The 26,570-nt window shown below is 51.8% G+C and overlaps 2 protein-coding genes across 10 annotated transcripts in view; one reads left to right on the top strand and one right to left on the bottom strand.

Moving 5' to 3' along the window:
• PPFIBP2 (PPFIA binding protein 2) overlaps positions 1-8,387 on the top strand; it is a 129,347-nt gene extending 120,960 nt beyond the window's left edge. For 4 of the 9 annotated variants that reach the window (XM_045842468.1, XM_045842469.1, XM_045842471.1 and 1 more), the window contains 8 exons: positions 139-250; positions 484-572; positions 919-1,041; positions 2,240-2,365; positions 3,060-3,248; positions 4,287-4,457; positions 6,672-6,737; positions 7,963-8,387. In XM_045842468.1, the coding sequence (XP_045698424.1) occupies positions 139-250; positions 484-572; positions 919-1,041; positions 2,240-2,365; positions 3,060-3,248; positions 4,287-4,457; positions 6,672-6,737; positions 7,963-8,034 (948 nt within the window). In that variant the 3' untranslated portion in view covers positions 8,035-8,387. Of the gene's footprint in view, positions 1-138; positions 251-483; positions 573-918; positions 1,042-2,239; positions 2,366-3,059; positions 3,249-4,286; positions 5,026-6,671; positions 6,738-7,962 lie in introns of those variants that run through there. The other 5 variants (XM_045842474.1, XM_045842472.1, XM_045842473.1 and 2 more) reach the window with 3 other exon arrangements.
• A 2,863-nt stretch (positions 8,388-11,250) lies between these two features.
• LOC123821262 (NADH-cytochrome b5 reductase 2) lies at positions 11,251-18,847 on the bottom strand. The gene is made up of 8 exons (XM_045842496.1): positions 18,709-18,847; positions 18,394-18,466; positions 15,757-15,863; positions 15,365-15,494; positions 14,711-14,794; positions 13,891-13,976; positions 12,611-12,710; positions 11,251-11,711 (listed from the first exon to the last, which is right to left on the bottom strand). Exons 1-8 carry the CDS (start codon positions 18,784-18,786, stop codon positions 11,539-11,541), a joined length of 831 nt encoding a protein of 276 aa, XP_045698452.1. The 5' UTR covers positions 18,787-18,847; the 3' UTR covers positions 11,251-11,538.
• Between the last annotated feature and the right edge of the window lie 7,723 nt (positions 18,848-26,570).

Genomic DNA, 26,570 nt, shown 5'->3' with positions numbered 1-26,570 from the left:
CTGTTGCTGCAAATTGATCCCTTGACACTGTGCAAGGTTCCACTGCCATTCAGGTGGAATATCTACACCCACAGAGCATCCTTGGAGGGCCACGCTGCCTGCTGAAATTTCACATCTGTCTTCATCTTTCAATTTCAGGAGCTAGGAATTAAGCACCCTCTTCATAGGAAGAAGCTGGTTTTAGCAGTAAAAGCCATTAACACAAAGCAGGAGGAGAAGTCTGCACTTCTAGACCACATTTGGGTGACACGTAAGGACAGGCATATGTGTATAATGTTCCTGGGAGCTCCTCGGGGTAGACAGACTTCCCTGAGAATGTGCCGCAGAGACAGCTGTCTCCTTGGGAAAGGCAGATGGATTACTAAACCTTATGGGGAATGCAGCTGGAACTCCAAAATGATCATTCGCAGCCCCCTTGTTTTGGCATCCACACTCTCCCATTCTCAGCAATCCTGACGCCCCTGTTTCTTCCTCTCTCTGCAGGTTGGCTTGATGATATTGGCTTACCCCAGTACAAAGACCAGTTTCATGAATCCAGAGTTGACGGGCGCATGCTGCAATACTTAACTGTGGTAAGGATTTACCTATCAATATTTTGGTTGTTCCTGTGAGCACCCAGCTCAGGTGTCCCTGTGGTGGCTATTTTAAACTTGATTCCATCACCTCCCTCACATTCTTAAGGTCTTAAAATCATGTCAGTTGTCACATAAGCAGTTCCAAGTAGCCAAGTGCTACTTCCAAGCAGTTCCAAGCAGTTCCAAGTACACCAAGTACAAAAGGGAAGAAAAGTTGTCGGTGTGCCCATGTACACTTGCTGAGACGGGGTTGACTTGTCTGTGTTTCATCTGGGAAGGAACCTCAGGGGTGTTTTGTCACTTTGGAAACTCTGGTTCATCAACCAAAACCTTCCTCTTCCAGAATGATCTACTCTTCTTAAAAGTCACCAGCCAACTACATCATCTCAGCATCAAATGTGCCATTCACGTGCTGCACGTCAACAAGTTCAACCCCCACTGCCTGCACCGGCGGCCAGCCGATGAGGTGAGGGCAGGACAGTATTGTCCGGGTGGCCCTGAGCCAGGACCCCTGTACGACTGGGTGTGAGAAAATGAGAGTACCATCACTGTGACATGCTGCCTGTCAGACCACAGTGCGTGGGATGCTCTCCTTCGCTCGAGCTCTGTGGCACCCCAGATACGCCATGGCCTGTATTTTGTGTGCCATGGGAGCCACTCCAAGTGCCTACCTTCCCTTGGGGAGACATGTGCTATGGGCCAGGAGGCAGTAGCAGCAAGTCTGTCAAAGCTGTTATAATAAAGAAAATGAGGAAATGGTGCATGGAAGAGGGTGGAGAAAGACAAATCAGAGAGATGGCTGTCAAAGGAGGCGGAGGGGAGGAGATGAGGCACCCTAAGGAACCTGACAGTTTGGAATAGCTCTCCCTCTTGGTAGATAGGAAATTCCCTGACCTCCTGTTCCAGGTGCACAGGGGATCCATGAGCAGGTTTTGCTAGAGAAGAAATAGTATAGGTAGACACAGCAACCCAAAATGCTGGACAAGTCTCTGATAATGTTCCATGAACCGCAGAGTTCTTGGTGGGCCCTGAAGCGAAAGGGTTGTGATGGCACCCTGTCTCCTGTGTTCATGGGAGCTAACTCTAACTCTGCTGTCAGATTCATTCAGCTTCCTGAGGGACTAAGGACTTCCCCCTCTACCCTCCATCACCTGCTTTTTCCGTATTCCACAAATACATGTTGAATGTCTTCTACACGTCAGGCACAAGCTGGGCGTTTTGAAGACCCATTGCCACTTGAGGGCACTTAGGCACAAGTATCTTAATGTGTGTTCTCTGAAATATTTGGCCATACCAGGGAGACTCTCTGTCTACAAAACACTCAGCTCATAATTGACAGTGCACTGTGAAATTGTGTTGAATGACTGAATGGATGACTGTGTGCCTTTTGGGACTGTTGGTTCCAAAGTTAACTAGAGAATGAGGGAATAGCCGGGTTCTGAAATAGATGTCTCAGTGTAGAAAATCCTGCAAGGTTCCATGAGAGCTCTATGTCTTGGAAATGGAAAGGCCCTCAGGCCGCTGCTGTTGCTACCTGAGCCACTTAGGAGTGCGAGTCATCTTCTGGGGAGGCATCGGGGCAGGCTCATTCCCAGGGGCCGCTCCACACAGCACCATGGTGGGGTCTAGCAGACCTAATTTCTTCATTCTTCTTGCCCTCACAGAGTAACCTTTCTCCTTCAGAAGTTGTGCAGTGGTCCAACCACAGGGTGATGGAGTGGTTGCGATCCGTGGACCTGGCAGAGTATGCACCCAACCTCCGTGGGAGTGGTGTCCATGGAGGTCTCATCGTGAGTGGCTCTCTGGACTAGTCTCCCGACTCAGTGAAACTGGGCTGTTCAGAAACTGCTTTCTTATGGGCTAGACAGAAGTCCTAGGAAAAATAATTGATATTTCATCTCAAATCCTTGTATAATTCAAAATCTCATCCTTATATACATCAAAATCTCAACATGTTTTTGATAACTTGTGGGTGAGAATTAATATACCCCATAGAAACAAGACAGCTTCTGGAAGGACTTCTAGCTGCAGACCCAGAAGATTCCAGGGCAAAGGGGTTGCGTGAAAGGCAGCCCTCAGCCCCACCTCCTCCAAGGGAACGTGGGGGCTGGGGAAGTGAGTGGGAGGCCACCCAAACCTAACTTACTCTTGCTGTGGTACAGTCCTTATCATCACTTGGATCTGTCGAGTGGCAGAGCCAGCGAGGAAAGGAGGAAGGGGTGGCTTGGAAGTCACCCAGAGTGGACCCTGGGAGGCAGCCTTATCTGAGAGGTCACAGTTCTTTGCTGGTCTGTGAAAATGAGATGGTCAGTCTGCTCAGAGCCAGGCCCTGTGCCCGGTAGACAGGGGAGCGGGACACAGGTCAAGTGGGTGAGCTTCAGCCCCTGCCCTGGAGTCACTCCCAGGCCCATGGGGTCATTTCTTAGTGTCATCCCCTGGGGCCACCACTGTCACCACTGGATGGTTTGTCTGGTTGCTCCTTAGATCCTGGAGCCACGCTTCACGGGCGACACCCTGGCTATGCTTCTCAATATCCCACCACAAAAGACGCTTCTCAGACGCCACCTAACTACCAAATTCAATGCTCTGATTGGTCCTGAGGCTGAACAGGAAAAACGAGAGAAAATGACCTCACCAGCTTACACCCCACTGACCACCACAGCCAAAGTGCGGGTGAGTCGCCGGCCCCTTTCTGCAGTGGTCACAGAGGCCTCCCTTCTGGCCCTCACATGGTACAGAGCTGAGCTAGGCCCAGAGCCAAACCAGCATGTACCACCCAGACCAGGAGGCTGTCTCAGCTTCTGCTCTGTTAGTCTCATTGTCTGTTAGTCTCCATTAGTCCACTTCCCTGCCACTCTTGAATCCAAGGAACGAAATGCAAGTTTCTTTACACAGACACCATGTTCAGGAAGCACTTACTCTCAGGAGGCTAGGAGCTTGTCTACACCAAGCCTGCCTTGCTGAATTTTCCCAAGTCTGGGCTCTGGGCAGTCAAGCCCAGTTTTATGCCACAGTGCTGTGGGGTGTCTTGGGCAAAGCTTTCCTGCCAACACAGGGTGTGTTCCTCTCGGCATCTGGCCCCGGTCACCCTGTGGAGTGGCCAGCACATAGCTATCCAGAGGCCCCGAGGTTGTCTAAGTACCAGCACCGCTCTCTGGGGCTCTCTGAACGCCACAAAGCCCACCTGACCTGCCTGAGCCGCATCGTCCTCAGGCCATGTCCTTCCCAGATCTCCTTCACCAAGGGGGGAAGGACAGGAAGTGTGTCCGGGGGAGACAGGCAGAAAAACCACTGGGCGGAGCTGGAGAAAGGAGAAGGGCCACCCAGGGCTGGCCCACATGGCTCCACAAGGGCAAGAGGAAGGAAGGGAGAGCTCCCTGTGTGGCACCAGCCACTGTGGTGCGGCAGGTCCTCTGGGCTTCCCAGTGCACACCCCACCCCTCTGGGAAGTGCCGACATCACTCCTGGGGCCGCAGGGCGTGAGTTCCGGGAACAGAGTCTCGAGCAGCGGCTCTCCAGGTTCAGGATTACATGTCTGTTGGTCTTCCCCCAGCACAGAACCTGCTTACAGGAGCTCTATTTTGTTGGAGTTTTTCTGGAAGCAGTTGGCCTGCCTTCTTCCCTCCGAGGCCTGCTGTGCATTGTATTGTCAGTCATACCTGCACACCAGCTTGGTATCCTTCTCATAATCTTGCATTTGCTGTGTTTTAGCCAAGGAAACTTGGATTTTCACATTTTGGAAACATAAGAAAAAAGAAGTTCGATGAATCGACGGACTACATTTGCCCGATGGAGCCCAACGACAGCGTTCCTGACAGGGTCTACGGTGGCTACCGGGGCCTTAGCCCACTCGATGCCCCTGAAGTGGATGGACTGGACCAGGTGGGACAGATTAGCTGATGCCTGTCACCCATCCTGTCTGTGCACCCTGAGAATGCACAGTAACACCGTGTGTGTCACCGTATAACTGCATCGCATCCCCTGCACATGTGCATGACTCTCGGAGGACAGTGCAGCCGCTATGCACCCTGGGGCCAGTCTTTCTCCGAACCCCGAGGGTGGCCAGGGCATGGAGTTACGCCTTTGCTGAGGGGCCAGACTTTGGGAACTGCTGCCAAAGGTGGACTCAGGAGGAGAGACCCTTAAAGATGCTTGTACATTTTTAGTGATTCTTTATGTCCATCTTCAGCACCAGTGGAAATGTGCGAGTCTGGACACAGGTCCAGAGACCGTGGGCAATCCCCAGAGGCTCAGCTCTCAGGCCCCCCGCTGTGCTTCAGCTGAGGGCCAATCTCAAGTGCCTTAGGCCTCGGGCCACGGAGTCTTGGCTGAGATCACAGGGACAGCAGCAGGGTTTTCTGCCGCAGTGACAGTGTAACTGTGTTGTGCCTTCCGACACAGGTGGTCGCTTCCTTCTAGTAATAAAAGCAGTATTTATGTAGAAAGCAAACAGCGCAGCATGTCTTTAATCTTGCTGGGGGAAGACAGCTGAGCCCATCTGGAGAAGGCGTCCTGCTCCCTGCGCAGCTTGAGAGCCAGCAGCACCGGCCGGGTCCTCAGCCGGGTGCACACAGGGTCTGCCAAGAGTTGTGGACGTGGGGGGTGGGGCAAGGAAGGACGCCCAGACCATGTCCCTCAGAAGAGGTCCTGTGGCTTCAGGCTCCACCTCCCTGGTGTCCCATGCACATTCTGACCGTCGGCCACATCTGTCATGCAGCCCTCAAAGCTGGTTTTCCTCTCAGTGGCGGGAGCCACCTAGTGAAGGGGTGGTGGGGAGACAAGAAGGTGGCCTTGCTGGAAGGACTTTCTGTTCTTTTATGTGTTTTTCCAGCTTCCGTTATGGACCTAGCTGAGCCCGTAACCCTTGTGGAGGTCGGTTGGTCAGTCTGCATTGGCAGCGCTGTAGCAGCCCTGTCCTCCTGATTTAGAGGCTGGCTGGCTGATAATGCATCTTCCAGACAGGGTTCGTCTGGCCAAGCGCTGCGTGAGCGACACGGCTGGCTGGTCTGGGCTCCTGCTTCTGAGATTCCAGTTTGCCCCAGGGCAGCTCTTGGCTCCACTGGGTCCCCCAGGGCCTCATCTGCAGAAGCATAACAGCCTCATCGGGACTGTCTGGAAGCCTGGGGCCTTGTGACCCCACTTCTGATTCTGTCCCAGATGGAGTTGATGCTCAGATTTGCTTCTTAAACTGCCTGTCACCTCTGGCCATGGCCTCTAGTCTCTCCTGAAGTCTGGCCAGTGAGAGATGGATAAGCTCGCCAGCTGGAACGGCCGGTGTTTGATGCCAGTGCCTGGGGCCACTGTAAGGCAGGTGCTCCTCAAGGCTGGCACCTGGGCACTGCAGTTGGAGAGCCACATAGGGCAGGCTCTGTCCCTTGTTCCCATGGAGGGTATTTCTGCATGTGCCTGTTTTCAACTCTGCATGGACTTACGTCACTAAACATCACTAATTCTCTGTGCAGCCTCAAGCAAGGCCTCTACCCCTTTGTGGGCCCCCATTTTCCCACCCGTAAAATGAGGGGTTGGTTATACATGAAGCCCTCAGAGGATGCTTCCAAATTTACAATGTCCAAAAGTTTAAGGGAGAAGGAGCGGGCCAGCATTACCTGAAGGTGAAGGGAGGGGAGGGCTGTCCTGTTAGTGAAGAAGCTTTATCAGCAGCTCCCTAAGGATGCGCACCTGGGCCTAGATGGGCATCAGTGTCTGGGGACCTCTTGATGCCCAAAATAGTCAGTGTATTCAGCATCCTGAGGTCCTTCATCTCAGCTTCTGGAGTATTAAACACACACTAAAGGGCTGTTCCTGACAGACCCTGCCTGTGCCCTGCGCCGGGGTACCTGAGCTGGGATACACTTATAGCTGGTGGCAAGGTGGGGACCCAGGAGAGCATGTGTATGGTAGTGTGGGTACTGGAAGCTCTGCTTCTCCCTGGGGACAGGCAGCATGTGCTCTGCCCACCTGTCACTCTCAGGGCCTGGCCCACTCCTTGTCTGCACCCCTAGGAGGCATGCCGGAGTGGGGCAGGACTCGCATGCTGTCCCTGTGAACCATGAGTGGAGCACATGTGCACTGACCGGGCTGCTGCCCATTTTACAGATGGCACCTTCGGAAGGCACTGTGACGCAGATAGGGCTCCTCTCCCAAGACATCCACCGCCTCACGGTAGGACCCTGACCCTCTCTCCACAGCAGGTGCTGGGAGGCCCCGTGAGTTTGGTGAGGTGGTGTACAAGGCCTAGGACAGCCCTGACCCTACTCCAGAGCCCGTGTCATCAATGCCTCTGCTGGGAGAGGACAGAGAATGGCACTGGGTGCTGGGGCCAGAGCCTGAGCCAGCCTGAAGCAGCAGGTGGTACAGAGGCCTTCTCCACTGGCCTACTGCTGGGCCTTGAGCTGTTCAGGGCAGTGGGAAGGGTTATGGACCTTGAGTGAAAACCAGCTCACATGTGCTAGGCCTCAGGTCTTCTTCCCAGTCTCAGAGCTGGTGAGGAAACCGAGATGCTCAGCAGCTCTGGGTCGCCTGCCTAGTCAGCCCCGTGCCCAGGCCTTACCTCTGGCCTGGTGGACACTCTTCTACCCTCTTTGCCCATGAGATGCACTTATTTCCTGTCATGCCTCTGACATCATGGATATCAAGTCACGTGAGCACATCCGGGTGTGCCCGATGGGGACAAACTGTACCTTGTGGAGGCAGCATGGGCTCGGGGAGAGGAGCAGCCCGGGAGTGAGGCCAGCCTGGTTCAGGCCCCTGCTCTGGGACCTTGGGCAAGTCATTCTATCTCCGAGCCCCAGCTTGGTTATCTGTAAAGCGGGGCTAAAGATACCCTCCTGACGAGGTTCATGGGCAGACTAGAACGGGCAGGAAAAGGCCAGCCACAGGGAGGGTTCACAGTTCTGCAGCCCTATGCATTGCAGAGCCCATTAGTTTCTGATCTGCTGCATCAATAAGCCCACTGGCCACAGCATCTGTCCCGCTGAGGCCACCGTCCCTGTCCTTTGCCCATCTATTGAGACATGGTTAGAAGGCCGTATCCAAGGGCATAAGCGGGAGCAGGCTATCTCCTGGAATCCAAGTAGGATCATTTCTATTGCATTTTTTTCCTTGGCTCACACACTTAAATGAGTCCACCCAGCTCTGCCCTTATTACCTCTAAGAGATTTCTGGTGCCCTTGAAATGGCAACTTTGCCTCTAAGGTATGAACAATTTCCTATCTTGAGAGTGCTGTCTATTCCGACCCAATACATGGAATCCCTGGGACACCGTGAACTCACCGGGTGCTGCTATCAGATGGAACCACACTCAGTGCCTGCTGCTTCCTGTGTAGCCGCTGCAGGGTGGCTTTGACCCAGGCCCTGTTCAACTGCGCCTTCGGCTGTGTCCTTTCAGACCATGCTGAGCCAGGACCAGATGCTGAATGACTCTCGCCTGGCGGCTCCCGACTCTGAGGACTGGAGATGAGTTCTTCATGGCTGAGCGCCCAGAGAGGCACGTGTGGGGGCCCCGAGGCTTTGCTTCACGGGGGAGCTGGCACACAGCCACTTCACAGCCCAGACGGAGGCAGGCGGGGCATCTCGGGCGTGCGTGCTGACTGGAGGAAGTGGGGCTGTGGACAGATGTCCAGGAAGTGGCCCCAGCGCCCCTGTGTTTTCAGCCGTGCTGTGCTCTTCACCACAGCTTTTATATCTTTTGTACTTTTATACCTGACTGCAGACCACGGGTGCACGGAGGGCAGTGAGGTGTCAGCTCAGACTCAATGGCTCATGCTGCTCCTGGTGACAGCTGGGAGGTTCTCACACCAAAGGGGAAGGTCTGTGAGTTCATAAAAGCTCTGCTGGAAAAAACGTTCTGAAAGTGTTCTGAATATTCTGTAGAGGCCGAGCTGGGTGAGATGATAATAGGAGCCCCCTCTCTGGGCTGCTTCCAGACAGAAGCATGTGTTCCCACTCACGGGGGTCTGGTCTGCACGAGGGTATTTGGGGTGAGAACAGGAAAGGAGTAATGGGACTCCCTCCCCGGCCCTGGCTGCCCTCAGTCTACCCTCGGTGTGCAGAGCCGAACCAGCGTGCCCCAGGTCCTCCGTGCTGCTGGGCCTCCCAGCCTCCAGCGCAGACGTCTCCAACACACACAGACTCAAGGGCCTGGCCCCCACCCTCGCCCAGCTCTTGCCCTAGCTGACACAGCACAGCCTCCAGCCCTTCCCTCATCAGCCTCAGACACAATCGCCTGATCCAACAGCTCCCCCCAGTGGAAAGCCCTTGGGAACCTCAAATCGATGTTTCCACAACAACTCTCCATCTTCCAGAGAAGCCTGTAAACCTCAGGTGTCTCCTACCTGAGGAGAGATGCCTGTGCCCCTAACACACAGGGGCCTCCCGGCCGGTCTTGCCCCTGAGTGACTGGCCACCCTCCCTCCTCCCGCTGTGATGGCTCTGGCATCTCTCCTCTGATTTTCACAGCTGGCCTCCTGCTTGGCCCCTTACTTTTCCGGTTGGTCCCCTCCAGACTTTCTCTACCCCAGCCCCAGAGTGACCTTCCCAAAACACCGTTTTTACTCCTATTACCGTCCTGGCTAAGAACTCCTTGGTTCCTGAATTTACCACTGCTCAGAGTTCAGAGCCTTCATCAGCAAGCACCCAAGGCCCTTTTGAACTTTTGAATCTTCAGCCTTCAGGAAGCCCTGCTCGAGCCTGCACTAGTGTCTTTCCCTCCCTGTGGGGTGTACTTTTCTCCCAGTCCTGGTCACAGGGCCAAATGCTGCCTGCGCAGACACAGCCTCTTTCAGGAAGCCTGACTGGTGTTTCTGTTGGAGGTCCCTGTGTCCCTTGAGCCTGAGCACTTACTAGCTCACGTTGAAGTAATGTGTCATCTTTCTCCCGTACCACACCCACCCTCAACACAACTCACCAGGCACGTGCTGTAGGTGGGCTCCTGGGGCTCACCTGGCTCAGGAGATCCATGCTGCTAACTTCCCCTCCACTCACTCCTTCCTATGTCAGGTTAAGTACCGTCCATGCTGGACTAAGGAGGGCTAGGGGTGAGGCATGACTGCCGAGGTGCTTGCCTAAGGGTGCTGATGGTCCAGTGAGGGACTCGGGTCTGTTTCAGATAAGAGTGTTCCGAATGTCACAGATGCTCCAGTAGAAGTCTCCACAGCCTCAAACAGCTAGTTGTCATTTTTCATGGAGGACTGGACTGAGTGGGCAGGGGGCAAAAAGGCCCCAAGGTAGAGGTGATATTTGAATCTTGAAAGATGAAGTGGCCCCAACCATGCCAGAGGGGAAAGGCGTGCCAGACGGACTTGGAAGATCTCAACACACCCAGGAAGCCGGTGAAACGAGAGCAGAGTTTCCCATCCTCCGCCCCGTCGTTGTTGGGGGCTGTCCCCCGTGCTGCCCACAGCACCCCAGGGCTCTCCCTCTGGGTGCCAAAAGCACCTCTTCTCTAGTGGTGACAACCCCGAATGTCTCCAGACTTGGCCAGATATGCCCTGGGGCGGGCAAGATCCCCTCTGGCTGAAAACTGCTGAGGTGGGGAGTGGGAGGCCCAGGGAAGGCAACCCTGGTGCGGTCACCTAGAGCCAGATCAGGAAAGGCCTTGTAGACCAGGGCCCTGGAATGTATCCTGGAGACCCGGGGTGGCCAGGAAGGGACCAGTGAAAGTAGTAAGAGGTTTAAAGCAGGAGACAAGCACACTGATATTTGTTTAAGAAAAATATGCCAGGGCAGGATCTTACTCATGGTGCAGGGCCCAGCGGAGAACCTTTCTCTGGGTAGGGGATTCCGTGAGGATGCACTGCACATGTGCAAGGAGGGAGACGGGCTGCCTCCCCGCACCCCGCCCCCACCAGCCCTGGGTGAGGCCGCCCTGTTCTCTAGAGTGCCTTCCTCCCTCTCCCTTACCCTGTATGTGTTGAGTAAGAAATCCAGCAACACAGAGGTTTAGCAAGGCTGCTGCTAAGCTAACTTTTGTGAAAAGGGAAGGAGTGACTTGGAAACAGACCCAGGTTTGCAGCCCAGCGCTGCCACCTGCTGGCTGAATGACCTGGGGAAAATAACTTTGTCTCTGAGGCTCCGTTTCCTCTGCATCTATAACTGGAAGAACAAAGTCTCCACCAAATGTGTGGCTTGTTATGAGGATTGTACACAACTCAGTGCAGAAGGGGTGCTGCCCCCTCTCAGGTGACAAAGAGCAGGAGCACATCTTCCTGGCCGTGAGCAGCAGATGGCAAGAGAAGTCACCTGAGATATGAAAGATTTGAGGAGTAGCTTCTGGAACATAAATTTATTTGCAAGTTCGGTAGCATCTGTCTGTACCCACCCCTACCCCACCACACCAGAACGGGGCCTGCGTTCAGAGGATGCTAGCAGAAAGACTCCCTCTTACCTCCATCTGTGTGCCAAGTGCAGGGAGTCAGGGCTCCTGGAGCCCACCTACCCTGCGGGTTCACCTGCTGCCCTGAACACCACTGCTGTTTCGGGGGTCTCCCACCATAGGAGGAAGAGCGCTCACAGGGGGGTCTGAGCCTTCTAATAGAACTGATCTTAAAAACGAAGCACGTGGGGGGTGGGGGTGAGGTCAGTTCTGCTCTGGCACTTTGGCCAGTTCTGACCTCCCGTCGACGCACACAAGCTGATCCACACGTAGGGCAGGCCGAGGCCTTCCAGGTGCCCAGTGGGTCCCCCACAGAGCCACACCTCATGGGTTAGCCACTTTGCACTGAAGTTTATTTCACTAGACCAAGGGGAAAGATACTAAAATGGAGTTCCTTCGGACCTCCCTAAGCAAGAAGACTCCAGATGCCATTTCTCCCCCAGCCCCGTAAACCCTTCTCAGGCCAACCCCAAAGAGAGGAGCACCAACATGCTCAAGAACACGTGAGGAGGCACTTTCGAACGAGGTGATGCTACTCTCTTTGAAACAGATGTAAGGGACTGGGGAAATCTGCTAAGAGCAAAGAAGGTGTTAGTAGGTGAAAATCATGTTCTTGGTATAACCCAGTTTCTCCAGGTTCGGGTGAGCGGCGGTCTGGATCAGGGGCGGCGGGCCACACACCAGGATGAGCGTGGACTTCCCAGGAGCAGGGAGGTGCTCCTTGATCATGTCGGCGGTAATGAAGCCTGAGCTGTACTTCCAGTCTGAGATTAAGCAGAAAAAAGCTGTGGAGGTGCCAGGTCAAGTCCCTGATGCCAGGCCTCTTGCTGTCCCTCCCTGAAGCCAGGGAAAGGGAGGAGAAGCTGCTGTCTAAGACTCAGAAGTTCGTGCTACTGTTCTCTGCAGAAAGCTGCAAAGTAGAGCACTGGGTGCAGCCAGGCAGCTCTGTTCAGTATTTACCCCAGACCCCAGGGTGCGAGGCTCCGGGCTGGAGTCTGCCTGCAGTGAGCACTGGTGAGGATGGGGAACAGGACAGTGAGGTGCGTTGTGCCAGGAGAGGTGTGAATCAAAGCGGTGAGCCAGAGCCCTGCAGGGCAGTGTGTTGCAGTTTATGGACTGGCTCCGTGGGGCGGCTCCCTCTGCTGGGCAGTGAGCTGTATGACAAGGTGGACACAGCTCTGTGCAGTGTGGGAGAGGCAGCCTGAAGGGTGTGGTGGCCTTGTAGGGTGTGGTGTGTGCAGTGCTGGCTGGGTGCTGACTGAGGCTCAGCATGTGAGGACTGCTATCCAGGTGAGGTGAGTGGCGAGGGGTCAGTGGCTATATTGGATGCAGTGTATGCGACGCCTCTGTGGAATGCTGCGTGGAATGCAGTGGAGGGGTGGGGTGTTCAGGGTGGCCCAGTGCTTCAGTGTCCCTCCTGACATGCAATGCAGTGTGGAGTGCTGCTGAGATATTGGACACCTGCCTGTGACTGCCTTTATCAGCAGGTCATCCCAAATCTTCTCTCCTTCAAATTCCTATCTTTCCCATGGAGAGACAGAGCCCAAGTCCTCAACCCCCAAGCCCAGTCCTAACAAACCAACCAACCAACCCAGGGACTACTAGTTCCTGAGGTGGGTCAAGGGTTGGCACCGACTCACGGTGGGGACAATGGGGTCCATACCAACAGGAGGCCTGTCCAGGGTGTACCATAGGTGGAACTGATCTGGGTGAGTTCTGGCAACTTCTTCAAGCTCCTTTCTCACCAAGATGTCTTCCTCTGTCTAGAAATAAAGTGGCATGAGCAAAGCCCCTCCAGGGACTTCCCACTTTTCCCTAGGCTGAGCTCACGGGTTAGCACCTTCCTGGCCAAGCTACCCCTACTCTAGTTTGAGTGCTGCCCGCAGACTCCTGGGGCAAATGGGTGTTCTGCCTGCACTCCTGTGCATCAAACCCTCCCTTGTGAGTGGGGGAGCTGGGTGACTGCCCTCCAGCTGGAAGGCCGTGGCTCAGCAGGAGTGAGGTGGCTTCACTCAGAGGTCCCAGCCCCACCTCCAACATCCACACTGACACCAGGCACAGCAAACCCAACGGGCACAAGCTTAGTGTGGGCCCAGGATCTTCTGCAGGGAGTGCAAGGGGCTAAGGCAGTAAATATATGTGTGTGTGTATATGTGTATGTATGTGTATAAATATTTATAAATATATATATGTAAAATAACTCAGCACTGGAGAGCTAAAGAGAGAAACAGGCTGGGGCCTCATTCAGGGCAAAGGCAGCCAGAGCTAAAGGAACCCTGCCACAGGCTTGGTGATGCTGCGCAGAAGACCTGGGTCTTAGAACCCTTTATAACCCTTGTCCTAATAATTCCACATCTGGGATTCTGTTTAAGAAAATAATCTGTAATGACCAAGTCTAGGCACAATTATTCACTACTATCATTTATAACTAAAAACAATCTGAATGTAGAAGATTTAGTAAATTATGGTGCAACTTGATATAGGCTCTGGAGAAAATATTTATAGTTTTAATGAAAAGAAAATGTCTGTATGGTAATGTTGACTAAAAAAACCCAAATCTATATGTATGTAATTGTAAGTACATAGCGTGCAGAGAAAAAGGACAAAAACAAGTAAAATATTTGTATGTTTCTGTATTTTCCAAAATTCACGTTGAAGGCTGCTATGATGTTTTACTCAGATGGGCAGAACTGTGTATTGAGGAAGGAAGGAAAGCATGGTGCTTCGGGTTGACTGGGGAGACAGAAAAGTTAGAAGAAAAAAAAAAAAAGAAGGAACAACAGGGCCAGGCTGGGCTTCTCACCAGCCCTCCCACAGCCACAGGCACTCAGGCAGCAGGGGCTCAGGCAGCCGGTCGGGGGAGAAGTGAATGCAGAGCCCTGCTCCGGGAACATTCCACCCATCCCACCCCTGCGAGCTCAGGGCTGACTCAGCGGAACCGACCTGGTTGGCAAAGATGAGGGATATCGTGGTCCTGTCTTGGGGGTTCTTGGTGATGTGGCGAATGAGCTGCAGCATGGGCGTGATCCCTGGAACACGGTGTACGGGCAGGCCAGGTCTCCCTCTCGAGGCCCAGTCCCTGCTCTGCAGCAGCTTGACCCTAGCTCTACTTTTCTCACGTCTGTCCCCCAAAACCAAAAGTGGGGAACAGCCCTTCATTTTCCCTTCTAATGCAACAACAAATGAAAAGCCCTTTCTCATTTTCAGATGGCAAGATGGAAGGAGCACTAGCTTTCTTTGGAACTGGGTTTCACTCCCAGCTCCCTCACTAACTGGGGTGATTCAAGGGCCAGTCTGAGCTCTTCAAGGCCCTCACTTGTAAAACAGAATTAATGATGAGTAAATGTGATAGTTTTAAAGGTGCCTATTATGGTGCCTGGCAAGTTGTAGGTCTCCTTACATGTTTGTTTTCTTCTTTCAGGCATTCATTTTCAAAAGATGGGAGTCAGGCTTCAGCTGGACCCAGGAGTCCTTGGGGGACCACGTGTGGGCCTGCGCAGCCTGCCTGCAGCCTCTTCCGTGTCCCCAGCCTGACGTTAGAGGCTCCCGGAGGGGGCCCCCCCCCCCCGCCGGCAGCCGCCGTGTTGGGGGAGGGGAGTAGTGCACACAGGGTCAGTTTCAAGGCCTCTCACTGACCCTGCATTCCCATCTAAAACAGCCAGGCTAGTGACTCTCAAACATCACCCCTTCTAGGATCAAGCAACTCTAAAGTCAGAGAGGTCTCAGGGCTCACCTCGGGATGAAGCCCCCAGAAGCCGCTTACCTGTGCCCCCTGCGATCATTCCCAGTTGACTGGCCAGTTTTTCTTCAGGCTTACTTGTTTTTTGCTCCTTGACTGAAAACTTCCCTGAAAGCACAGAGGATACTTCTGACTTCCGGAGTTCTTGCCTGAGAGCCTGCAAAAGGTCACTGACTTTCCTCAGGACTTCCAGGAGGCCAGTCCACCTAAGGAAGTGGCTGCACCATTTTAAGCCAGAGGAGCCAGCCAGGGTGACCTCCTCGGCCAGCCCCGGTGCACAGAGTGGGCGTAGTGGCTGGGCCTCGGTGGGGATCACCGGATCATTTCTTCTGAGGGACGAGGGAGGTTATGCTGAAGCGACTAGGGAACCTCACAGAGCACTGTCACCCACAGCAGCGAGTAAGTGATGACCATGTGAGTGAATGAAGGAGTCTAGACTCCATCTGTCTGTTTTTCAGCATTAGTGGGTTACATTTTATGTGTCAGGTGATGAGGAAACACCAAATCATGCCCCTACCTCAACGGTGCTAACAGTCTCATGAAATGAGTATGTGAATGAATGTGTGACAACTTTAAGGGCGAGACCATGTGCCTCACATCTGAGGAGTTTTCTAGGACAATGGAACCCCTGCAGGAGATCTTCCTCCCAGTGGGAGGCCCAGTATGAACCCCCAGTACCTGGCCCATGATAGAAGAGGCGCCCAGTTGGCCCTCGGAAAAGAATGGTGTCCCCGATTTTCATGTTGTCCAAGTACTGGGTCATCTTCCCTCCATCTGGATAATTAGGGTGTACATTTTTGAAGTAGATCTGAAAAATAAGGCAGCATGGCTTTCTCAGCCTGAGACCTGAGGCCACAACCGCGCACAACTCAGGGACGCATTTGCCATTGAGAACCATGTGGAGAAAATCCTCTGTACTCACAGTCGCTACAAGCTACTCCTGAAGATTTCACCAGGTCAACAGCTACACTGTTAAATGACATGTCTAGGGCACATGTCCCTTTTCCACCCCACCACCCTTAATAGGCTTGTGAGGGTGAGACAGCTGGACAAGGGGCGGCATTGTTCACCTTTATAATTAGGTCCGCAAAGCCTTGATCATCATCACTGGACACAGGTGTGTATGCCCTGGTCACCGGAACACCATCAATGTTGGCCAAGAGATGGACATAGTTACCTACAGGAAAGGCATCAAATGTCAAGTCAGCATGGCTGACCTAAGTAGGACTCAGGACTCCCCCAAAGAACTGAACTTCAGGAAAGGGGGTGCATAGTGTGGCAGGGTACACGGGAGGAGGGCCATGTAGAGAAGCCCAGATTCAGATGTTTGAATCTTAGGCCTGTCCTTGTCACTCTGTGCGACCCTGGGCAAGTCACTTCATCTCTCTGCATGAATGGGGGTGCTATGCCTGCCCCACCTCCATTACAGTGTCATTGTAAGCCTCACGTACAGGAAACCGCTGTCGGGGCTTACTGTGTCAGAGTACTCTGTGGACCAGGAAGAGCTCACTGTTGGAGGCTGAGTATTAAAAATAACAGAAAGGGGAATTTCCCTTTTCAAGCAGAATATGTTGCCTTCACAAAGTGATTTCTTCTTTAACTGGATACATCGGAGTCAGTGAGTAAATCATGCCCCCCTCATCTGTAGCCTGTTGCCTGGCACAGAGAACACCAGAGCTCACAGGTATGTAGGGCCTCAGGATTTGGATGCCCACAAACCAGGAGTTCTAGAAAGACCATTGTGTCTTCCTGTGCGATAGCTCTGCTAAGAGGCAGCAATGAAGTTTTGAACCCTGTAATTCTGACCATCCAGGGCAGAGATGACTGGACCAGCTGTGGCCAGAAACCTGTGGATCATAACTGCATCCCAGTGGCATATGATGCACTGGGCTGTTCCGACTTCTGCTGGATCTACCACGGGAGACTTCAGTGACTAAGGCGATTAGTAGTGAGGGCAGAAGCTGCACTAAAGAGATGCTGAGAGACAGAGGCAAGAGGAAGCTCTGTGCCAGAGTGTCTGAGGGAGTAGAAACTATATACACAGGAGACAGAAGTGGAAACCTGGAGAGAGACAGAGAGGGGAGAAGGAGGAAAAGAAGAGAAGGAATGCTGGGTCAGTCCTTCCAGTCGCTTCAGGAACACGAACCAACATCTTTGAGGAGGCCTGAGGCACAAACTCTTGGGGTTAAGAAAGGACAGGCTTAGCCCTGGCTGGCATAGCTCAGTGGACTGAGCGCAGGCTATGAACCAAAGCATTGCAGGTTTGACTCCCAGTCAGGGCACATGCCTGGGTTGCAGGCCCTGGCCCCCAGCAACCGCACATTGATGTTTCTCTCTCTCTCTCTTTCTCTCTCCCTTCCCTCTCTAAAAATAAATAAATAAAATCTTAAAACCTAAAAGAAACTTAAAAAAAAAAAAAAGAAAGGACAGGCTCAAAGACTCTGACTATGGCCTGGCTGGGAACCAGGGATACCCGGCAACAAAAGCCTGAGGCAGCTTCCTTCTGAGAACTACTCTGAAACTGGAAACTTTTAAAAGGCTCTTTCAGTTGCAGCCAGCCTGGGCCTGGCCTGGCAGCACCCTCAGAAAAAATGGGGCTGCCCACCCCAGGTTGATCCCGCAGGCCCCGTCTCTAACCACTTTCATTTCAGCCGAGGTGGGAAGCATCAGCAGTCTCTCAGGGCTCATAGCAGACTCTCCCAGAAGCTTCTAAATCACCTTGTCCCACTAACTTTGCACTGCCTACACCAGGGATGAGAAGAGAGTGAGTCATGACAGATTCTCAGATATGCTATTTCTCAAAGTTTTTTTACTCGTTTAGCCCTCTTGCCAGCAGGTCAGACAGGGGGCTAGAAGTCAGGCCAACACTGAGCTGTCATGGATGAAGAAGGAGACAGGACACAGCAGAGGCTGAGGAGCCAGGGTGGCTGCCTAAGGGGTCATGTTAACACTTGCTGGAGGTGAGGTCAAGGTTTTGCCCTATGTACACAGCCCATGAATGAGGATCTTCACCAGGCACTAGCAGTGTGTACGGAGTTCAGGATTTTTAGGCTGTGGACCTGGCAGAGGTTTTCCACCTCAGTGAGACTGACTCAGCCATCTGGTGGTGTTACAGACTAAAATCGGGGTGACTCAGAACTCTAGGACTGCTAGGGCTGGTATTTACAGCCCTCCTGAGTGCCTCCTTGAATGGGTCTGAGGCCCCTGCTGAGAATCCATGTGGTAGTTAGGGGAGGGGGCTGACTCCCTCCTGCCTCTCCACACATCCTGGGCTTCCCTCCTGACTGTAGGGGAACATCAATGTCTTTCATCCGTCCCATGTGCACAGACAGCACTTTGCAGTTTCTGAATTTTGACATCTGTCAGTCACTTTATCCTCACAACGCACCAAGAGGCAGGCAGGCCTGGGAAATCTCATTTCATAGTTTGGGCTCAGTGGGGTTGAGGGACTTGCTTAAGGTTGCCTAGCAAGGCGGCTACGATATGATCTTAGAGCTTTTGATTCTAGACTCACTCCTTTTCAATGCTCATTGCAAGGTCACTTCTGTGTCAGCTCAAATCTAACAGTGAGAAAGGGAATGGACTGTTCCCAAGCCTGTCTCCTCTGAGCCCATGCGTCTCAGGCAAAGTAGCAGGGCAACTTGTACACCTCAGCCAAGTCTGAGTTTCCTCACCCAGTCCTGGTAATGACATCAAACACAACTCACCTACAGGAAGCCCTAAAACGTGGTCTGGTGAGGGCAGTCCAAAGCGGAACCTCCTGGTGTTGTGGCTGATTTGCTAATAAAACAGAAAACAAGGCAGGCTCTGTCAGCTTCCTAGAAGCCTTGCTGGGCAGCTCAGATGCCCGGGAAAGGAGCTCCCCTTGGGGCTCTCCCAGCATGCACACACACACAAAGGCAGTGGGGAGCAAACTGGAGGCCGTGAATACCTGTCCCACCACCCTGCCTTCCCAGCCAGCACCATCCCCACCACTCTTGGCCTCCTCTCTTTCACCTGCTGACAGTGGCCTGACTCATTACCTCTTTCTCAATCAGGGGCAGTGGGTACTTCATTTCAGGGTTCTGTAGGGTGATAAGATGTCTCCTCCGTGAGTTCATGTTCTTCAGGGCGAAGAGAAGTATCGTAACCCCAATGACAGAGATGGCAAGGAGCAGGGACGGGTCCTAGCCAGACACAATGTGAGCAGGTCACCTCTGGTCCTGCCTGCCCTGGGCAAGACAGTTCTCAGCCACAGAGGAACCTCCTCCACACCCAAGGCTCAAAAGCTGGGTTGTGCCTGAAAGAAACTGGGAGAGGGAAAGGTACTAAAAGAGAAAGCAGGCTAAGTGTTTGGGGGACCCAGTAGGAATGGGTCAGTTGCAGGTCAGACAAGGGGGGTTATTTCCGGCTTCCTGAACCAGGCTAAGTGGATGACCTGGGAGTTCTAATGTCACCAGGCCCTTCCTGCCCATCTGCCTCCATCCCCACTAGAGCCAAGGGTGGCAAGCCCTGGGAGTCCTCTCCTTGAGGTGGAACGAGTGGTGACATTGCTTCTAACACACAATTTGGAATGAAGGTCCAGTGCCCAAAGACAGAACTAGAGAGCGAGACTGGGTTTAGCATGTCCCAGAGGTGACTGAGGCTGAGAGCTGGGCGAGGAAGGGGCCACTACTCCCAGCATCCACTTTAGGCTGGGTGTTGGGGTAGGGAGAGTATTTATGACCTGGGGGTGCTCTATTACCTTCGGGGCCTGGGGACACACCACTTCCAAGGGGTTATAAGGAGCCTGAGCACTCACCTGTCCGCGGCCGCACCAGCCTCTGCACTTGCCTCCAACTCCACCCCGCGCCTTGGCTGACTCGGCCAGACTCCGGCCAGACTCCGGACTGAGTCCGCCTGCCCTCTTTTCCCGCCCTGCGCCCTGTTGCCCCGCCCCCACGGGCCACGCCCCCGCCCGCCCCCGCCCCCCGCGCGGGGTCCCACGCTGCGTGCCCCCCACTCAGCCCGCGCCGGTTCCCCTCCGCTCCGGACCCGCGCGGTCCTGCCCGCGCCTGACACCGCCTCCCGGCCCACTCCCGCCCACCCTTCCGACTCCGGGGCCTGTCGGACTTTCCGCGGCGCCCACCCGCCTCCGCGACTTCGGCCTCTCCCCACGGGCCACCCTGCCCTGGGAGCCCACCCGCAGTGAGACGCAGAACATGTTGACGCGCGGCTTGCTGGAGGGCCGGGGCGCCGCTCCCAACCCCGCGGGCCCGCTGACTCGGGGCGTCGACCCGAAGCTCCACCGACCGGCTACAGCGCCTCGCTGACAGGTAGGGGCCCGAGGCTGGGGAGAGGGGCTCGGCCGGAAAACGCGCGTCTAGACCGGCGGCGGCGCGCGGCAGGCCCCCTCTGCGGTGACCCCGACCCCTACCCCCATCCCGAGGGGCCGGCGTTGGAAGGTTCTTTCCCGCGTGACTCTGACTCTGCTCCTTCCCTGGCCCAGGCCCGTGCAGAATCCAGGAGCTCCCATGACGGGGCTTCCTGGCTCCTAGTGAAACACGCCTTACTTGTTCTGTGACCCCCTCTCTATCCCAGTCCTCTCCCTGAACACGCTGAGCTGCCCCGATGGAGAGCTACCTGTCCTCAGCGGGTTTAAATTGTGGCCAGGCTGGAGGGAGGGGATGCTGGTAAAGGAAATGGGAAGTTAGGCCAATTATAAGCCCATGACTGTCTGTCTGTCAAATCTGTCTTATCCATCAATCCATCTGTCTATCCATTCGACATACATAACGAGCTCCAACTCTGAGCCTGGTCCAGAGCGAGGTGTTTGCAGGGATGGGGTTGGGGGTGAGATTTAGTTAAAAAAGTCATTCACTCAAAGCGCTCTTTCATTCATTTATTATTGGGAGAGATGACAGGTACCCAACACTAGACCAATGGGAGGCAGAATGGCAGGCATGACGGCTATGGGGGTTCTTCACAGTATATCTGAGAATCTTGCTGACCCTCCTCCCCATCAGTTCTCCCATTGCCAGTAGCAAAGGTAAATCCCTGCCTCCTGGTCCTGAGTGAAAGAGAAGCCAAGCAATAGATTCCTATCCCATTAACCGCCCCCATCCCCAAACACACCACCACAGGCCCAGGTGTAAGGGACACCTGTAGGCGCCAGGATATTATTGTCAGCTGTCTTAATTTTTGGCAATATAATCAGGTGAAGTGATGGCCTGTAGACCTAATTTCAATGCCTAAGGAGGCTGAGTATCTTTCATATGCTTATTTCCCATGGAGTTTCTTTTTCTGGGAAAAAAAAAAAGTCTGCTCATGATTTTTGCCCATGTTTCTACTGAGCTATATTTGCTTACTGATTTTAAAGAGTCTTACATTTTTTAGAGGCCACTTCTTTGCTAGTTATGAGTTACAAATGTTCTCTCCCAGTTTGCAACTTATTTTACCTTTCATTTTCTTTTTTGTCTCTTCGCTCTTCCCTCTTCTTCTCTGTAACTGGATGTATTTTGATGAGTGGAAGTTTGTCATTGCAATGTGGTCAAATGTTTTTTAATTATATTTTATCGATTACGCTATTACGGTTTTCCCAATTTTTCCCCTTTCCTCCCCTCCACCCTGCACCCCCCACTCCTTTAGGCAAGCCTCACACCGTTGTTCAGTGTTTTACTTTAGTGGTTAGTGCTTTTTGTGACTTGCCTATTTCTACCCAATGTTACAAAGAGATTTTATATTTTCTCTGACAAGATTTAAAGTTTTTCCTTTCACATTTAAGTCTACCACCTAAAACTGATTTTTGTGTTTGATGTGAAGCAGGGATCCAGTTTAGTTTTTCCACATGGATAATGTGTCATCTTGGTAACATTTATTGCATCTCTCATCCCTGGCCACCAACCTGCATTGTCCTCCCTGTCATATATCAGTTTTCATATCTACCTGGGCCTGGCCGCTCAGCTGTCTTACACTGATCTAGTTGCTCAAGCCCTGTGGCAATACCATGCTGTTCTAGTTATAATAGTTTCTAACAAATGTTTTTATCTTTCACTCTTACACAGTTGTTGGTTCTCAGCTCAAATAGTCCTTCCTCAGACATGCATGCTCTCCTGTCCCCCAATTTAAATAGATGTACACATCACATTTTAATCATAGCTTTTACTTCAGTTTGTAATTATGCATCTTGAATATTCAGTCATTAAAGAACTGATTCTCACATTTGCCTGGCAGTTCTGTTATAGGGCAGAGACCTGGTTTCCTCCAGGGTTGGCGCAGTGACTGTCAGGAAAGGACGACCTCACCTCTGTCCTGCAGCATTCAGCACACTGCCTGGCATGTGATAGCAGCCCTGTAAACACTAAAGAGAGGAACAGCCCTTTACTTCAGTACTGTATGCCGCTTCCTTACTTTGTTTGGCTCTGTAAGACGTATCACCAGATGACATACGTATCTTATCTACTTGTTCACTCTCCCTCTTTGTCCAGTATAATGTAAGCTCCATGAGGACAGGACTTGCTTTCTCTAGTTTAACTCCTGCTGTATCACAGGTAGAATAGTGCCTGGCAATTGGTAGATGCTGAATAAACATTTATTACATGAATGAATGAATGAATGAACGTCATTTTCTTTGATTCAATTAAAAGTCTTTATTTTTCTGTTTAAAATCCAAAGTTACTTCTCCCTTTCTTGTGGCTTTCTTAGTAGTTTGCCTCTCCCCTCCATCCTCCCTTCTCATTTTCCCTGCAAATCCTTCCCTGTTACTAGAGAGGCAGATGGCACATCCTCCTTTATTAATCTTAGATCAGGATAAAAGGCCGGCATTTATCTGGAGCTCCCAGTAATTTTGAGAGTGCAGGAATGTGCTTCCTACACACTGTATGTGTTCCTCACATACTCGTGTGCTGCCTGGATTTTGGCTTATCTTCTACTCATCCCCAGAACTTTACCATGAGCACCTTTCACCCTCTTAATGCCCACCTTGGTAACAGGGCCTGACTGATGTGGACTCCGGCCTGCGGGTCCATGTGATGAACAAATTCACACGGACTACAGAAGTCCTGTGGAGAAAAAGGTATGGCATAGCGCCCTGACCCCTGCCTGGACAGGTTTTTATTGCTTTTCCAGGTATATTACATCAAGGAGGGTCCTCATTTACTATGCACAGGTTCGCGTAGGTGATTACCTTCTACAGGTAACAAAGGAAAGAACGTTGCTAATTACTTCAAAGAGAAGGATGTTTCAGATGCAAGGGGAGAAGTGGTTAAACTGGTTACACTCCATACTTGGGAGGCTTAGCACAGACTTTAGGAAGCCGCTTTAAAGATATGCAGTAAACATTTGCTGCCTCAATCCAGGGTGAAGGAGTTTTAGCAAAAAGCAAGCCTCACAGCAGCATAAGTACAATGCAGGCCTGATTCCCCACAGGGAAACTAGTCCGTTGGTTTAGGTCCTGTGTGTCGACTTGCTCCCCATCAGTTTTCCAAATCAGGGACTGGGCTACATTTGCCATACCACACGGAACAGTTCCCTATACCTGTCAAAGAGTGGGCCCTCAGCCAGTGTTTGCTGCAAAAAGGAAAGAACGAACATCAGTGTTACTACTTAAGCATATATGAAACTCTGCCCCACAGGGCAGCTTCTCCAAAGCAATGCAAGCCTCCCTCACTGCTGAGACTCCCCTGGGCGAACCGATGCCCTGACCAGGCTGATGCTTAGAGAGCATTTTCTCTCTCAACAATTTCCAGGCTATTGTGGACTTTTAATTAGCTTTTTAACCTTGAAAATGATTTATTTCCATCTTACCCCCTGAACAAATGACCACCCCTTAGGTGTTAGCTGTTAAGCCTAAATCGTAGTATGCCCCCATAATATACCCACATCTTAATCCCCAAAACCTACGAATGCTGCCTTATATGGCAATAGGGACTTTGTAGCTGTGATTAAGAGCTTACGATGGGTAGACTATCCTGGATTGTCTGGTGGGCCCAACATCACAATAGTCCTTGTGAGAGGGATGCAGAAGGAGACAGAGAAGGCAATGACAGAAGCAGCAGTTGGAGTGGTGAACTTTGAAGATGGAGGAAGGCGCTGCAAGTCAAGGAATGCCAGTAGCCACCAGAAGCTGAGAAGGGCAAGGAAAAGAATTTCTCCTCAGAGCCTTTGGAAGGAACCAGTCCTGTGTTTAATTCAGTGAAACCGATTTTATACTTCTAGAATCTGGAACTGTAAGAGAATAACTCTGTGCTTTTTAAAGCCAGTACATTTGTAAAAAAATATATTTTTATTGATTTTTTTAGAGAAAGGGAGAGAGACAGACAGACAGACAGACAGACAGACACATCAGTTTGTTGTTCCACTCATTTATGCATTCGTTGGTTGATTCTTATTTGTGCCCTGGCTGGGGATCAAACTTGCAATCCTGGAATATCAGGACAATGGTCCAACCAATTCAGCTACCTGGTCAGGGCACAGCTGTTTTTGTCTCTCAGGGCCTGTTTGTTTTTACTTGGGTTTATTCCACAGACATATTTCTTGTGATTGGGATTGGAGGAGCCAGGAGGTGCCCCTGCCCTCTGGTTTTGATGCCTTTGTTGCCATAATTATGGGTCTCTTTTCTCATGTGAACAGCCTGTCTCAGCAGCCTCCTGCTGCCTGGCCACATCTCCAGCTGGTTGTCTCTGCCAGGCCACACAAGTGCGCACCCACCCCATCCCTTCCTCTTCACCCTGGCTCTGGCCTGTCTTTTATGCATTGTGCAAAAATGTCATCCTGACAAAAGGATGTCAGCAGACAAATCTAGTTGACTGGGGTGAGCTTTACGAGGGAACACTGGTGGAGCACCTCACCCACTTCAACCGCTTAGCACCATGACTAGGGCAGACTATTTGTTGAATTGGAGTTTCCCTGGTTTTCCTCTTCAAGTACTTTAAACTAAAGTGTGTTGATGCTATGTGATCACAGTCCCCCTACTGAGCACTGCAGGTGGCCATAAAACAAAGATGTAACACTTTGCTTTCTGGAATGTCTTTAATCTCAACTTGTATAATGGAAATGTGGCATGGAAAACCTTGCATAACGTGAGGCTTACGTGGGCCTGACGGAGTAAGACTGTATAAAGGCAAGAGCCTTAAGATGCTGAGAATGACCAGACTTTGCCATAAACTATGTTTGGGAAAAGTCAAAAGAACAGCCTGCAGAGTCCTATTCCCGTCATTCCGCCCACGCCTAGGGAAATCCTTCCTGAGCAGCTATGTCTGCAGAGCTACGCCAGAGATGTTAGTCAAGTTCCCCACTAATATTTATAGCAGTTGTTTCAACTCTTTCCAAACAGCGTCTGTTGTGGCAGGGGCTGAGTGAGAGCCTCCAGAAGGTAGTAGCTGTGAGTTCACAGCTTGGGCTGTGGAGACAACAGGAAGTAAGGAGGGGCAGCAAATGCAGTTTCCAGGAGAAAGTGCCACCTGTGCAGATGGGGTAGGACGGCCAGCCTGGGGCTGGGAGCCTCTGACCTGCAACAGGAGAAAGGCTGGCCTCCAGGAAGGGGAGAGATGGAAAGCATCCAAAAGAAATGAAGGAAGTGTTCCCACCTCCGACCTGACTACACCCAGGACTCTGGCTGTTTACTAACTTGCCCCAGCCTCTGCTTCCTTATCTCTTTTAGGGACAAAAGCAGAAGATTTTCAAAATAGAGTTTTATTTTTGAGGACAATTTCTGGTTGTTGTTTTTAAAAGTTTGAACAAGTTAAGATAGAGCAAACAACTAAAGCCTCCCTTCTGAGAGTAATTATATAAAACCTTCATTTTCATAGAACTATAGAGTTTACAAAACATTTCCCATAATGGAACATAAACCCCTGAAATTGTTATGATCCTTTTATAACCACGTGAGTTTGGAGAAGGAACCTCAGGGAGATTCATCTCATGCTTTGTCCATGATCACATAGCTTGAGAATAGCAAAGCTGGGATGCAAGCCCACATTTGTGAATCCAGCCTCATGTGCTTCCTCCACAACACGGCACCCTGTGGTACAATCAGGGCATAAAAACATTGTGTTTGTGATGCCATGCATACTTAAAAACTCCTGACTTCAAATTTAAAGAAGCACTCCATGTTTCAGCTGACAAAGCTGGAGCCCAGAGATGTCTAATGATGCTTTTGGAGGAAGGTCTGTGATTGGGTCATTTGTGTTGCTTTGAGCGAAAGGAAATGATTACAGCCTATGGTGCTCTAGGTGATGGATTTTTTGATGTGTCAACTTGGTTAGAATACAGCCCCCCAGTTATTCAGTCAAACATTGATTGAGATGTTGCTGTGAAGAGATTTTGCAGATTTAAAGTTCCTAATGGATTGACTTTAGGTAGGGGAGATCATCCTAGATTATCTGGGTGGGCCTAACTTAATTAATCAGAAAGATCTTAAATGCAGAGCTGAGACTTCCTTAAAAGAGAGTAGAAATTCCCCATCTGGAGAAGAGCTTCGGCCTGTGCCTGTGGAATTCCAGCGTCCTGTCTTCCCTTTCTGACATCCCTCTGGATTTACTTGCTTAGCTCCCACAATCATATGAGCGGATTCCTGTTGTATTAGCTTGCTAGACCTGCTGCAACAAACTATCACAAACTGGGTGTCTTAGAAGAACAGAAATTTATTGTGTCACAGTTCTGGAGACAAGGAGTCTGAGATAAAGGTGTTGGTAGGGTTGATTCCTTCTGAGGGCTGTGATGGAGAATCTGTTCCATGCCTTTTTCCTAGCTTCTGGTGGTTTGCTTGGCTTGAAGATACTGCATCACCCCAGTCTCTGCCTTCACGTTCATATGATGTTCTCCCTGTGCGCGTGTCTCTCTCTGCATCCAAATTTCCCCTTTTATGAGGACACCAGTCACACTGCACTGGGGCCCACACTAATGACCTCAGTTTACTTGATCAACT

Source organism: Phyllostomus hastatus, unplaced genomic scaffold, assembly GCF_019186645.2.
Source record: "Phyllostomus hastatus isolate PE091 unplaced genomic scaffold, TTU_PhHast_1.1 phas_contig_399, whole genome shotgun sequence".
NCBI lineage: Eukaryota > Metazoa > Chordata > Mammalia > Chiroptera > Phyllostomidae > Phyllostomus > Phyllostomus hastatus.
The sequence above is the reverse complement of the archived record's forward strand: the minus strand, read 5'-3'. Positions and strand labels throughout refer to the sequence as shown.

Coding starts and splice junctions, on each gene's coding strand:
- LOC123821262 (XM_045842496.1), bottom strand. CDS start 18,786: ATGAACTCACGGAGGAGACATCTTATCACCCTACAGAACCCTGAAATG. Junction 15,495..15,756: donor TTGCGGACCTAATTATAAAG/GTGAACAATGCC, acceptor CTTATTTTTCAG/ATCTACTTCAAAAATGTACA. Junction 12,711..13,890: donor CCCTCATCTTTGCCAACCAG/GTCGGTTCCGCT, acceptor CTTTATTTCTAG/ACAGAGGAAGACATCTTGGT.